This window comes from Centruroides sculpturatus, unplaced genomic scaffold, assembly GCF_000671375.1.
Source record: "Centruroides sculpturatus isolate CEXI.00-Female unplaced genomic scaffold, Cexi_2.0 scaffold3, whole genome shotgun sequence".
Classification (NCBI taxonomy): Eukaryota; Metazoa; Arthropoda; class Arachnida; order Scorpiones; family Buthidae; genus Centruroides; species Centruroides sculpturatus.
In genome coordinates this window covers 2,100,548-2,115,740 of record NW_019384366.1, presented here as the reverse complement: position 1 = coordinate 2,115,740, position 15,193 = coordinate 2,100,548, and the positions used below count along the sequence as shown (strand labels likewise).

At 27.2% G+C, this 15,193-nt stretch overlaps 2 protein-coding genes across 2 annotated transcripts in view; one reads left to right on the top strand and one right to left on the bottom strand.

The window, feature by feature from the left end:
* Positions 1-1,000, top strand: part of LOC111612648 (ubiquitin-conjugating enzyme E2 A-like) — a 28,114-nt gene extending 27,114 nt beyond the window's left edge. Inside the window, exons 4-5 of the mRNA XM_023353888.1 lie at positions 633-721; positions 790-1,000. Coding sequence (XP_023209656.1) covers positions 633-721; positions 790-951 — 251 coding nt within the window. The 3' untranslated portion in view covers positions 952-1,000. The remainder of the gene's footprint in view (positions 1-632; positions 722-789) is intronic.
* Positions 1,001-1,284: 284 nt separating this feature from the next.
* LOC111612638 (ufm1-specific protease 2-like) lies at positions 1,285-13,871 on the bottom strand. Its single transcript, XM_023353880.1, has 13 exons — positions 13,618-13,871; positions 12,196-12,420; positions 6,628-6,844; positions 6,342-6,559; positions 6,188-6,269; positions 5,962-6,113; positions 5,783-5,885; positions 5,565-5,708; positions 5,322-5,500; positions 2,192-2,290; positions 2,028-2,130; positions 1,489-1,613; positions 1,285-1,420 (listed from the first exon to the last, which is right to left on the bottom strand). Exons 1-13 carry the CDS (start codon positions 13,651-13,653, stop codon positions 1,334-1,336), a joined length of 1,770 nt encoding a protein of 589 aa, XP_023209648.1. The 5' UTR covers positions 13,654-13,871; the 3' UTR covers positions 1,285-1,333.
* Positions 13,872-15,193: the final 1,322 nt, after the last annotated feature.

Below are 15,193 nucleotides of genomic sequence, written 5' to 3'. Positions count from 1 at the left end.
TCCAAAAGTTTCCTTTAAGTTGGTTTTTTATGACAAAATTATATAAATTTTGTTAATACTTTTTGTTGACATTAACACAGTTAAAAACTAGAATATTTTTTAAAATACTGATTTAAAAAAAATATATTTTTAAGTGAAATTTTCACAAATTATTGCCAAAGCTAATTTAATAATGTAAAATAAATTATTATATAGTGTGCGTTAATGAGTTTAATGTAATAAACATGGCTATATTAATATAAAACATATAATATGAGCATGTTTTTCTTAACATAATTACCAAAAATAAATAATTCTTAAAATATTTCAATGGAAAAAGTGGACTATTTTTGAAAATCAAATTGCACAAAGGGAATGTACTTTATGCATAATGTCTGGTCAATTTAATAAATTAATCTATATTTATCACTGTGTGGCCATTTTAGTCATTATTCATAATGCCATATTAAATTTACACTAAGAAAACTTTTCTGTGTGTATGTATGTAGCAAACAATATTAAATAATTTTTTTAAATGTTAATGTAATCATGCAGACTAAAATTTGAGTCATGTTCTACATTAATTTACATGATTGAGTTTATTTTAAAAATTTATGGAATATAATTGAATGTATTTTTCTTGTATGATGTAGTTTATGCAGATGGGAGTATCTGTCTAGATATATTACAAAATCGTTGGAGTCCAACTTACGACGTTTCTGCAATATTAACATCAATACAGGTAAAATTTAATTTTTCCCCCCTTGAAAGTTTACAATATACTTACAATTACGAATTTTTATTTTCCAGTCATTACTTGATGAACCCAATCCAAATAGTCCTGCAAACAGTCTAGCAGCCCAGCTCTATCAAGAAAACAGACGAGAATATGAAAAGAGAGTAGCTGCTATTGTAGAACAGAGCTGGTTAAATTTTGGAGATGATGATGATAAAGAAGAAAAACAATCTTAGAAAATAATAATTGTGTAATGAATGAATGTAAAGAATCTCCTTCCTGTTTTGAATGAATGCTACTAAATGTTATGCTGTGGAAATGTTTCGATCATACTCAATATGAAAGGAAATTTTATTTAAGACAAATTTGGATCAGACTATTGTATTTATGTACATACTGAACAAAAAAACTTTGGGTAGATGAAATGGAAAATAAACTTTTGATATTTTGAGAAATTTTTAATACTTTTAACAATTGCGTAAAAGGCAACTCATGTAAATGCAAATTATTATCCTCAAAGTAGAATTCTATTTTGAATTATATGTACAAATATAATTATATATATATAAGTTACAAAAATAAATTTGTGCATTAATATATATTGACTCTAGTGTGAATTTAGATTTCTATTGGACGTTGAGGCATACATAAATTATAAAATGCTGAAGCATCCCAGAAAGAAGGATCTTTCCATCCACACCAACCCTGAAAAGAAAAAAGTTTTCTAATACTGTACTTGACCAAAAGCTAATACAGGAAATAAAATGAAATACCTTATTTTGAATTATATTGATATCTTCGGACCCAGTGTAATGTGGATCTAGGATCAGGAATTTTAGTTCCCCACTACTTTCGTTAAAATCCACTCCAAGTATTGTATGAGCTAACATACCACCACCTGAAAAAATTTAAATTCTATAATTTATACACTGATTTTATTTGAACTATAATTGGATTTTTAAAATAATAAAACACAAGTTTTGTAAAACTACCATTAATATTAGATAAAATTATTGCATGTTACTGTAACATTGCTTTTAATAGAATAGAAATTAACTAAATTGAAAATTATAATTAAAAGGCATCATAAACATTAACTAATAAGAAATATCAATTTATATTGCATTTAATTTGAATGAAACAATTTATTAAAAATGTCAATATTCAATTACAATCTTGAACTGTATGATCTAGTTTAGATTTCTATAATAATAAATTTACTTAAAAAATGTTAAGGGCATCCACCATCCTGGAGGTTATATTTCAAAAATAAAATACACTATATGTTGCAAATTATAAAAATTATAATTACCTATCATAATTGGAGTACCTTGTGTTGAGAAATGACTGGATAATTCTCTACCCTTATTTGCCAGCTCAGAACCAGAACTAACAAACATTATTTTGGATGTCACCTAGAATATTTTAATAGTAAGTTTCAAAATATTTTGAAATGCTTACATTTCACATACTTACTCCAATAAAATGATTCAGGCAATAACTGACTTCTTGAGAACCAATCCATTTTTTTGAACCCACAAATGATGATGGTTTATCTCCCAGAGTTACTAAAGCCTATAAATTAAATTAAATGATTTATCCTATTCTACAGACAGAGTATCTTAAATATTTTTTGTATTTCATTTTCCAACAGGAGCACAAATATAATGTTTCAATAGTATAGCTTTTATGTAATCATCATATTTTTGTATTTTTTTAGGGAATAAAGTTTACAGTAAATCAGTTTGGCCACTGTGAGAATACAAAAAAACAAAACTGAAAGAATATTTATTAAAATAAATTTATAAAAATTGATTTTTTCCTGAAAAAAAATTTTGTAAACATTTCATTATGTAAAATTTATTATATAAAATTAGGTAAATCAATATATTGTATGATTATATATATACAGTTTAACCCGATTATAATGCCATCCATCGGACTGGCAATTTTTTGAAGTTATAACTGAGTGTCGTTATCTGCAGTCATAATTTCAGTCCCGTAAAAAGTACCAAGCGTGTTTAAGAATCTATTATAAAATCCATTCTAATTTAACATCATATGTATTACCATAAAATTATTTCTTAATGGTAATACAGTATATTTTATCTATAATGGTAATAATCATTTATTATCATATGTATAAAAGTGCAAACTAAATGTTTAAATCAATTTTATTTACATTTTTATGTTTAAGTTTACATCGATATAATTAAAAATTTCAAAAATTACCTTTTATAAGAAATTTCTATTTGTCTTAAGTTTTGATAATGGTGGCACTTCTGGTTTTGAGAATAATGTCAAATCAAAAAGCAACAAAAGGTTAAACTAATGTATGCCAATTAAAAAGACACACTAACAATATTCACATAAAAAGTCAGTTATTTTATATTGCAGGTGTTTTTCACCTAAAAATTGTTTATCAATGTCATTTTCTAAATCATACACTTTATTCATTATTTTCAATGAAGTTTTCTGAGACCTGTAAAACATTTTCAATAATCTTATTGCATTATGCACTTCCCTGGTTGACGGCACTTCATTTTCTCAGTCAGATGTTTTATCTTCATCATCATTTTTTTCATCTGAAGATTTAATTTGCTCAACAATATCTGCATCTGTATAAAATAACATGAGTAACTATGCAGACTAACTGATCGTCATGTTGTTTAAAGATATGACAAACCTCATCCCACTGAAGTCAGGTGGTGAGAGTACCACCCACAGTCGTTCTAGGAAGTGGACTCTGTCCCTATAAACTGAACACAAAGTACATGCACTATATTTTCTTTGTTAAATAAAATTTGTAATCTAATTTTGTAAATCTGGGTGTGCTTTAAATATGACGTTAAAACAGGATTTTATGTTGTTACAAGTGGGTTTTTTAACATTATCTAGTATAGTAAAATCATGAGACAGATAAAAATTTGACATTATATTAGGGTTGTCGTTACATCTGATGATGTTATAATCGGGTTAAACTGTACATATATACACACACCGCCATTACAAAAAATTTCTTTTATATATATTTAAATAATTTCTAGACCTAATCTATCTTAAGTTTGAAATGGATAAAGCAATACTAAAATTATAAACTAATTTTAGTATCGTTTAAAGTCTATTTTAAAAATAGAAATACGAGGGTAGTCCCAGAAGTACCCGACCTAACAAAGAAGACACAAAAAATTTGGTAAAACATATCCTTATTTTTCAACATAGTCTCCTTTTAGCTCGATACACTTTTTCAGCAATGTACAATAGCTTCGATCACCTGTTTATAGTGAGAACTGTCAAGCTTCTCAAAATAGCTATCAACCGCAGACTCCACCTCTTCATTGTTGGTAAATCTTTTATCACCAAACCATTTTTTTAAGTTTGGAAAGAGAAAATAATCCAAGGGGGCTAAATCTGGCAAATAGGGTGCGTGAGGAAACAATTTGAACCTTAACTCATTGATTTTGGCCATCGCAATAACGGATGTGTGAACTGGTGCATTGTTTAATGAAACAACACTTTCTTTTTCGCCAAATGTGACCGTTTTTTCTTGATTTCATCACTCAAGCGCTGCAATAAGTTCGCATAATACTTGCTGTTGATTGTTTTTCCTGGGCGCATCCCAGAAAACTGATGCCATGACCTTGCCAGCAGATGGAACTGTTTTCACCTTCTTTGGAGCTGATTCTCCCCTTTCAGTCCATTGTTTCGACTGTTCTTTCATCTCAGGTGTGAAGTGATGGACCCATGTTTCATCCATGGTTATGAATCAATGCAAAAACTCGGCTTTGTTGCTGTGAAACATTGCCAAAGACTCGATTGAAACATCCTCACGACGCTGTTTTTGTCCCATTGTGAGCAAACACGGCACCCATCTTGCGCACAGCTTTCTCATGTCCAAATTTTCAGTTAAAATGCAATCTACAGCACTTTCTGAAATGCCTATCATGTCTGCTAGCTCTCGCACTTTGAGTTGACTGTCATCCAATACCATTTTGTGGATTTTTTCCACCATTTCTGGCATGGTCACCTCACTTGGTTGACCACTACGATGTTCGTCTTGGCAGCTTGTACGGCCTCGTTTAAACTCGGCCACCCAATATTTTATTGTTGTAAACAAGGGAGCAGACTCCCCCAGAGTAGAATCTAGCTCAGCTTTAATATTGGTTGGACTGAACCTTTCAAATTGTATCACATAACGATGACAAAGTTTTTCCATGTTTACAAATTCACTGAGATTGTTCACTATTTATGGCTGCCAAAAAATACTATACAATGTAAAGTCTTCAAACTTCAAACTTAAGCTTTATAAGGTTGATACTTTCCAACACAGTCGTTTTTTTTTCAAACAAGTACTGCCATCTATGTCAGGTCGGGTACTTCTGGGACGACCCTCGTACTATTCTCATTCAATACCATTACATTCTTCTGTAATGCTTTCTTCACACAAACAGTACATGCACAACTAACTTTGCATGAAAACATCAAAATATTCACTTCAATATTTTAGCATAATGACATTGTTTAAAAAAAAAAAAACTAAGAATAATAGTTAAATTCCTATTCTATATTATTTCAAAGCAGTTCAACATCAGCTACTATATAATACCTGCTGAATTTCTTTGTGTGTAGGTATAGCAACATCTGTATAACCTTGATGTCGGAACCAAGATATGATGGTTTGCAATGATCTATATGCACAACCCCAACCATTATCGTCAATTCTGTCTTGCATATAATGATGATAGGTGTATGTTCCCCAAATAATAGAAGGTTTACCATTTTGTACTATATTAAAAAGGAAATTTCAATATGAAATAATATAAAATACTTTAATTTACATAATACTTACTGCCTGAAGAAGCTAGACCAACATGAGTGTTAGTTAAATACGGTTCATTTAAGTCGTTTATGAATATTTTTTTATTACTTAAACGTAATAATGGTTTGTCAAGTGGTAGCAGTAATTGTTGATGTAGTTCTTTTCGATAAGACTCTAAGAATAAATTGTTTGCAATTTATGATGTTTTCAACAGAGATTTTTTTATACTGAATATCAAAACAACTTACCTAGCTGCTTATCATTTAAACTATGTGGATAAGTAATTGATATTGGATAATTACTTGTTATTGGCCAAAAATAATAAGAAACTGGTGTAAAATATTCTGTTCCCTGAAAAAAGTAACATATTTTAGGACAACATTAATATTATCTATTCTAATACAAAGAATAATTATTTGCTATATACCTGCTTAAATTTTAAAAGACATAGCTTAATTTCATCTAACTGATGAACAATACCATCCATTAGCATATTAACCAGTTTGGAAATAGGAAGTGTTTCTTGTACAACAGCCATTACATCAAGAAATAAAGGTATAGTAACACTTTGAAAAACCTCTACAATAGTCATAAATTTTTGTAAACTAATATCAGAAATAAAAAAAAAATCACATAAGTAATACTTTACTTACTTCTTTGATAATGGATGACAGGAGTGAAGTTTTGTTGATCTCCTGTTGTTTGAAGTAAAATATCAAAATTTAGAACTTCTTGCTGTAATTAAATATATTTTTCTTAAAGTAAAATTTTTTCAGATTATTATATTTTTACTTAAATTTTATATACTTTTGACAAGTCAAATATTTGCTTCTTGCTCTGTTTCTGTCTTTGATAATTATCACTTGCTTCTATACAGTCCTTCAAATTGCAACATGTTAAACCATCGATCATTTGGTCATTTTTTAGCAACAGCAATAATGAATCTCTTAAGTGAAAAGTTGAAAAATCAGAAAATACACTTTGCAATTTTTCAATAGCTGATGTTAAAGACAATCCTTGAAATTCTGTCAAAATATAAAGTCATTGTTATTTATCAGTTTATTTTGATACTTGATATTTATAAAAAATTTACCTTTTTCATTATCAGCAATTTCAAATGATAATTCAATTTCACCTCTTGCTCTGAGCAATAAGAATTTCTGTAAGATTGTATCTGAAATAGTAATAGGAACAGAATCTCCAATTATTAGAGCTGAAGGTGAATAGAGTCTTGCTTCAATATTAATATCTTTGCTTGATGGAATTTTTGAAACAAATAATAAGATACCATATTCAATATTTGACAGTTCCTGAAAGGAAAATAAATATACAATTAAAAATTAAAAATAATTATGAATTTCTAATAATTTTCTCTATGCTTCTATACTAAATTGGCAATCTAAAGGCATTTCATAACTAAAATCATTAATCTACACAAGTATAAAAATCAGTAATTAAAAAAGTAAAAATCACTTAACATATACTTAAAAAATTTTTTTAAATGGATAAAAAATTGAATTTATTACTGCTAAATACATCTCAAAAACTTAAAATAAGTTTATAAAATTTATAAATTAAAATATTATAATTAAATTAATTAATTTTTAATTAATAATTTCCCAATATTTTATACATGTATACTATATTTATTTTCTTCTTATATATTAATATAAAATTTACATAACAAAAGAAATTCAAATTTAAAAAGTATTTGTATAACACAATAAACCAAGGAACAAAAACCATACATTTCTTTTTCTTATTCAAAAAGTCAAAGTAAAAGAAGTAAAATAATTCTATATTATACTATTTGTATTAATACTTTTTAAGTTTATAATTTATATGTTTAACTTTTCCTAAACACCCATCTGTTCAAAAAACACTATTTTTATGTCAAACTTCATACAATGTAACTGATATCATTATATGTTAAATGACTATCTTATAAAATATGCTTCAAACATTAAAATATTTTGAAAAATAAAATAATATATAATTATTAGTGATAACTTTTAATTAAATGCAAGAAAAAAGTACAAAAAATAAATTAATCAACTTCCTTTTGGTAATAATTTTGTTTATTTCAATGATTTTTGAATAATAGAAACTTATCCTTCCTATACTGGAGCCAACCTTCTTTTGTAAACACGAAAGCTGGATCAGTATACATCAGTGATAACTACCTAGAAGATTAGTTAGTTAAAGAAATACAAGGCATATTAATGAGCTATAATTCTATAATTATTGCAATTATTTCAATAGATTTTCTGTCTCAAATAATATCCATTTTCATACAGTATTTTATCCCAGGTATTGTTAGACATTTCTCATGCAGCTTTGAATAGCTGATGATTGGTACGAAGAATGGAAGAAATGATAAATTACTTTGATATATCTGACTATCCAGAGTATAATGTAGGTTATATACCTAGAGTTAACAAGAAAGTACTTGGTAAGATAAAATACGAAAATAATGGAAAGATTATGACAGTTTGTAAAAGCATGCAAGTAAAAATGTACACTCTGAAGGTAGATAATAATATAACAAAGAAATCAAAAAGTGTAAAGAAATGTGTCATAAAAATAAAATATCCTTTGATTATTATAAAGTGTTTATTTAGTAAAATGGAACAATACAAAATAATGAACTTGTTATCAAGTTCATTATTTTGTATTGTTCCATTTTACTAAGGATCAAAATTAGTTTTGCTTTAATTGCAAATAATTTAAATTTTGTTTATCCATGATATATTTTGGCATCACAAGAACCATTTTCTATAACAAAAATTTTAATTTCAAAAATAAAAATTAATTTAAATCAATAACTATTACAATTTTTGCATACAAACTTACACAACAGATATGATGTGTTTATATATACTTCTGTACATTGTTTGAATCTATATATTGTAAGAAGATTATTCTAGTTAAAAGAAACATTATATTATCAGTAGCAGTGGCTAACTTTACATAACTGAGAGTCAAAATTAATAAATGTCTTATCAAAGGATCAGAACTTCAAATTTCATAATAGTTATTGTGAATAATTATTGTGGTAATGAGAATAAGAAAAACACACTCTGACATAACTAGAAATTTTTGTCTCTTAAGCAAAATATGGTAGGACCCAATATCGAATAATTTTTGATTAATGCAATCAAAAGTTAAAAAGGTCATTAGAGACAATTAAAATTTGGTTTACATTATGGCTGGTTAACATTAAAGATTTGTTTAAGATTTTAAAACAAATTTAGTAATTATAGCATTAAAAGATACAATTATTGGCTGTTTTAAAAAATGGAAAATCTGTTACTCGATCAAAGAGGATATTATTATTAGATATCCAATAAGACTAGAGTTGCTGTCCCGATTTTTCAGGATTTTCCCAATTTAGAATACTTTGTCCCTATTAGAAAATCTTCCCAAATTGTCCCAATTTGTTCATTTTACAAAAATATTCAGATTTGTATTTTAAAAGTCAAATAACAATTGTAAATGACAGCTGTTGTGCATGCATGTTCTAACTATCCTCACAATCTCACATGGAACACATATAGTAATCTTTGGCACATACTTTGTGTTTTGTGGCCGTGTGCAATACTTTGCAATAGTTTCAAAACTATTGATGATTTTGTGCAATCACTGATTATATCTGGCCATAGTCTAGCTTGCTTTTGTTTAGTATTTTTTCTCTTTCTGCCTCGTGGGCAATAAGAGGCTAACAAAACTTAGTTGAAATATGTAACCTAATAACAAATAATAATTAAAAAAAATGTTCAATAGTTAATAATTCAATAAAATTAATTTAATTAGAAATATTCTCTTATTTTCCATAGTACCTACTACTTTCAATGCTGGGTATTCATCAATTTTTATAATGTTGCTTTTCAAACTTATAGCAACCCTAACCTAAATATCAGATAGCCAATATGTGTGAGTCATACCTCATCTTTGCAAATTCAGGTCCTGAGATATTATCAAAAAATATGACACTTTTCATTTGATAAAACCCTTTATAGTGTAACTATGGGGAACTTCAGGTGTCAGGCAGGAATGACAGTTGCAAGCATCTTCTTAAAAAGCTGACATCCATTTTTTTCCTGCTTGGCTTTTATTACAAAACTTATATGGAATATGATTTTTAATTTCCAATTGAAATGCTATGACTCATATCAGTTGCTCTGCACTTCAAAACTATTTTATAAACAACTCACCTTCAACTTCAGAATTAAAGGTAGGCTTTCTACCAAATTTAGCTTGCATCTCATCTATGTTTTCAGTTTATAAGAATAAATATATCTACAATAGTCATAAATTTTTGTAAACTAATATCAGAAATAAAAAAAAAAATCACATAAGTAATACTTTACTTACTTCTTTGATAATGGATGACAGGAGTGAAGTTTTGTTGATCTCCTGTTGTTTGAAGTAAAATATCAAAATTTAGAACTTCTTGCTGTAATTAAATATATTTTTCTTAAAGTAAAATTTTTTCAGATTATTATATTTTTACTTAAATTTTATATACTTTTGACAAGTCAAATATTTGCTTCTTGCTCTGTTTCTGTCTTTGATANTAATACAGTAATGCCATATTAAGCAAGAGAGGACTGCCCTAAAAAAAACATTAACAAAAAGAACTCATACAATAAAAACTTGTGCACATGAAAAGAAATATCATAAACAACCAAAAAAGGTTCTTCATATAGATTTCTAATGTACTTTTAGAGACATCATATGTCTTTGAAACTTTCAGAAAATCCAACTCCTTATTTTTCACAGTCAAATAGACTTTTGTCACTCTTCTGCATACTATGCCTTTCTTTGTTTACTATGGCCATAATAACACTGAAAGTGGTAAAATAACTTCAAATAAAAGTAAAGAAAGAAAATGCAACTTTGGACAAGAATAAAGTAGCCTAAAATCAGATATCCAATATTCAGTAATGGCAAGTATGTGATATGGGAGTCAACCCATGTAATGAGCTTTTATTATACAAATAAATTAAAAGTACCATTAAATATAATAAAAACATAATATCAAAACACACTTAATTTCCAAAATATCCCTTTTTTTATCACTAATTTGAATTTTCTTTGAGAAGTAAAACAGTTTCACAGTTGTTAAGATGCTGAGTTGATTGTTCAATTTAACCACTGCAATACTACAATGTTAGTGTGCTTTAATGATTATTAGAATAATGATTACAGCCATAAGATGAATGTATTTAGAAAAATGATATAAAGACTAACTGATATTCAGTTCCTTCACATTAAAGGATCCTTCAAAACTTAGGGATTAGCCCCTCCACATGATGGAATGGAAATTTAAAATTTTTAATTGTTAGAAAATATAGGTAGGCATATTAAAACTTTGTTTTGTTATAAGCAAATTTGATGTTGAACGAAAAAAAAATTAAAATGTAACGTACAAAAAGATTTATAAACAAACAAAAATTACTAGACAACAAAAAATAAAAGATAAAAAATTACAAAAATAACAATATTTTGGTATTTTTATTGTTATTTTATTTGTATAATATATTATCATAATAGTGATATAGTGTAAAGTGTTGTCATATTTTTTGCAGTGTTGTAAAATGATAAGTATAATCACAAAAAACAAACTTTAAAAACTGTCTAAATTAATTAGCAGACACTTATATATAAAACAAATACAAAAAAATATAAATACTTTGCTTATGTAATTAAAAAACTTCTCTTATTTATACTTTTCCAAAGAAAATGATAAATATGAGAAAGGGCTTGGACTGGGCATCCTTATGTCATGGGCCCTTAAGCATCATTTAATCATACTTAATAGCAGTTTCATCACTGCTCTGAAATCATCATATTCAAAATTTATCATTTATTTTGTAATAATCATAAAACAAAATAATTTGAAAATATTCATGTTATTTTTAATGAGAATATTGTGGTCCTTCAAAATTTGAGAACTAAGACCCAAAAAGACAACTATATTAAGAGCAGAAAGTCTCATGACCATCATTGTGAATGATTAAAAAATTGATTGATGTGTAAAAAATTCATCACAAAATATACAATTAAGAAAAATATGTAAAATAGATTAAATATAACAAGTTTTGTTTTAAATTTAAAAATTTTTTAAAACAAATCTCTTTCAAAAATTATTAGATCTGTTTTTAAAACTTTGTTCTAAAAACAGATTTAATAATTTTTGAAAGAGATTTGTTTAAAAAAATTTTTGAAATTGTTGAAATTTAATTAATTGAAATTGTTTTAAAAAATTACAAAACTTTGTTCTGTAAGTATTAAGGAAAATTTTTTAATTAGCCCATTATGGACTCAACTAGATCTACAGCAAAGCAGTTCTAGACAGCTGGTTAATTATAGATGGAACCAAACATGTTTCAACCAAACCATTCATTAAAACTTCCTGTGGAACCCAATCCATTTTGTAACACATGTCCTTCAGAATGACAGGCACCTTTCCTTTTTCAGCAATCTAGCTCTTATCTTATTTTTCAAATATTTAGATTTTACACTTGTAACAGACCTAAATAATCTTAATTATATTTTGAGAAATTAGTTTGGAATATTTAAACTATGTAATTTTTTAATTTTAATATTTATTACAGATTAAATTAAATTATGTTTTATCAAATAATATAAAACCAACCTCATAATTTGTTACATAGTTTTCTAACGTTTGCTGAACTAGTATTTCTGTGACTTCTTCAGGTAACATTTGAAAAAATGAACCAACAACTTGAATACCCACAGGAAGATGTTTATCTGTCAGAGAACATCCTAAGCATATAATTGTTCCATCCAGGATGCTTCCAGTTATTATTCCTGTCTTCTCCTTGTTTGCACTTTCATTATTTATCAAATTTTGAAGATTCTAAACAAAAAATTTACAAAAATATATTATTTTCTTTTTTATTACTTTTTCATTGTATATTATATTAAAGCATATTTTTCATTCATAATTTTCTTCTGCTTAATTTTTTTCACATATATTAAAAATTAATACTATATCAATTTTATAAACAATATTTTCTATAAAGATTTAAAACTTAATCATATCTTAAAATATTTTTGGAATTGTATGAATTTCATCTTTAGGAAGTTTTGAATGTTTTTCAGGTTGTACAAAACAATGTATTTCAGGTTGAAGTATGTTTCTTATATTTATTTATTGAGTTTTTCAGACATTATGCCAACAGGAGAATTCTTTCTTTACCTACTGCAAGATTAATAAATATCATACCTACTTGTGTAAACATCAGAATATTATGTAATATAACTTATGAAATTTATTTATTTCTGATAATTTTACTCCTTTGTTTAGGAAATAATAAAGATATGCCATTTTCATACCAGAATTAACATCTAAAAAGTACTTAATTCGCATCCACAAATACGAGAAGAGACAATCATGTAGACAGTCGTGCTGTGATTGACATCAACACCACAACTATCTACAAAAGTACCTCTCTCAAATATTTATTTGAAATGGAATCAAGTGGATTTCACATTTGGGTGGAAATAGGCACAACAAAACCTCCAATATTTAGAAAAATGTATATCTGAATTATATAACAATCAGATGATACAGTATACAGTCTCCAATACTTCATTCTATATTCATAAAAGAAAAACTTAACTACAATACTGCCCGAAGTATGTAGTTTCATATTAAATTCACATAGTCCCAAACATTAATCACCAAACCTTGTAGGCACCATTCAAAGTTTCTTAAAAATTTGGCATATTTATTCATTTCATCCATTCACATAAGCAGAATAAGTACTTTAAAAGCCAATAGTAATACTTTTTCTACTGTTTTTAGAAATAATGATTTGTTTTTTGCAGTTGATTCTTATCAATCAATTTAATTTTTTCCTGTAAAATAAATTAAATGATATAAAAGCCATTTATAAAATAATGCATTTAAAATGACAAATACTGTTGTATATTAAGTGTATAAATATATATTTGACCTAAAGTAACTTGTACTTAAATATATTGTAGAGTTAGCATATGTTCATAATTTATTTATTAATTGATCAAAAATAAAAGTATTCAAGTTACTTACATTTCTTAACGATTCTGTTATTATAATTTCCTCCATTTTATTCCTTTTAAACTGCTAATTTCAGGAATTTAAGAAAAATACATTTTCTCCATTACGTTCACGTTGTATATTTTCTTTATAAATTCCACGTTGCTCCGACAGGTGGCGTAAATGATTGGGTTTCAATATTTTTTCGAAAAATGAATAAAATGGCACTTTATTCTTTCTATGTAAATATATTTAAGAAGATTATAATCAAAATTTAAACTTTTCCGAATTCGAAAAGGATTTTCATACTTTTGCATCACAAAACGTTTATAAACATATATAACACCTAATGAATTCATGTTTCGGTGTTATAAACATAAAAAAAACTCGGAAAACTCCATTTGTCCAGACAGTTGGCGAGGCACGAACTCTTTTACCTTGGAACACTATAGTCTATACCAGGAGTGGCGAACCTTTTAAGACCGCGTGCCATATATAAGCATACTTAGATGTTTATGCGTGCCAAAGTTTTAAACTTCGAATAACAATAATTAAATAAATTAAACGAATACGCTTTAATTAGAATAAATGCAAAAAAGCTGATTGAAAAAGAATGCTCGGGTGATAAGCCGAAAGCGTGATTGAAAAAGATAGATGATAAATCGAAATCATATGATACGTCGCGTGCCAGATAATTTCTCCCTACGTGCCACAGAACATACTTGTAGGTTCGCCACCCCTGGTCTATACAATAAAAATAGTATAACATAATGGATTAATTAATCCCAAACATAAATCCATTTGTCCGGATACTTTTTATCATTTATAATAACATTGTAAAGACGAAAGTGTGGTCTGTGACCTTTTTTTCAAGTTTCTGTAGCTGTTGTTAGTCTGGATACAAGATTTATTGCTTGGCATTTTCGCCTGAAAAATAATTGGACGTAATATTTTAATATATTGAATATGAACAATGTTTCAAGATGCAGGATGTACGTTTTAAGCAACAAAAAATGGTTGAGAAGAAAAGTAAATATGTTGCCTCCAATTAATGCTGGAAACTCGAGAATACCGTTATATCTTACCCCATGTAATCCGTGAGCTAATATCATTAGTTTTGCCGTCTGACGATATCTATTGTTGTCAATCATTGTACTGTACGTACTATACATTAGAATTTTACAAACAGATAAAAAAAAAAAAAAACCTTTTGACCTCAACTGCATCTGCGAAAATACTGGCTATTCGTCCAAAAATTGGATTACAGAACCGTGACAATGTTACGAGATGTTTTGATTGTTTCCCGATAGACGCCACAAGAAGTATTAATTACGAAAATGTTCCAAGGTACAGTTTTCCCCTAATCGGTATTGTAATATTTATTTTCACACATCGTTGGTGCACAAGAATAGATACAACTAAAAAAAAAAAAAAAATAGATCTTCCAGAACAGCCATTTAAAAGTTTTTTGTTTCCTACAAGGCTTTGTCATGATCTTGGATTTTTAAAATTTTCAAATCTTTTTTGGAAATAAATATTAGTGTTCGTTCTTCCACATAAAAATATGGGAAGTTTGCTATACATTTCTACAATAAACTCGAAATTGGAA

Bases quoted from the DNA above. Each gene is read 5' to 3' on its own strand.
- LOC111612638 (XM_023353880.1), bottom strand. From the start codon at position 13,653: ATGGAGGAAATTATAATAACAGAATCGTTAAGAAAT. The intron at 6,114-6,187 runs GTAAGTAAAGTA...TGACTATTGTAG, and splicing joins TGTCATCCATTATCAAAGAA to AGGTTTTTCAAAGTGTTACT. The intron at 2,131-2,191 runs GTAAGTATGTGA...AAAATATTCTAG, and splicing joins GCCTGAATCATTTTATTGGA to GTGACATCCAAAATAATGTT.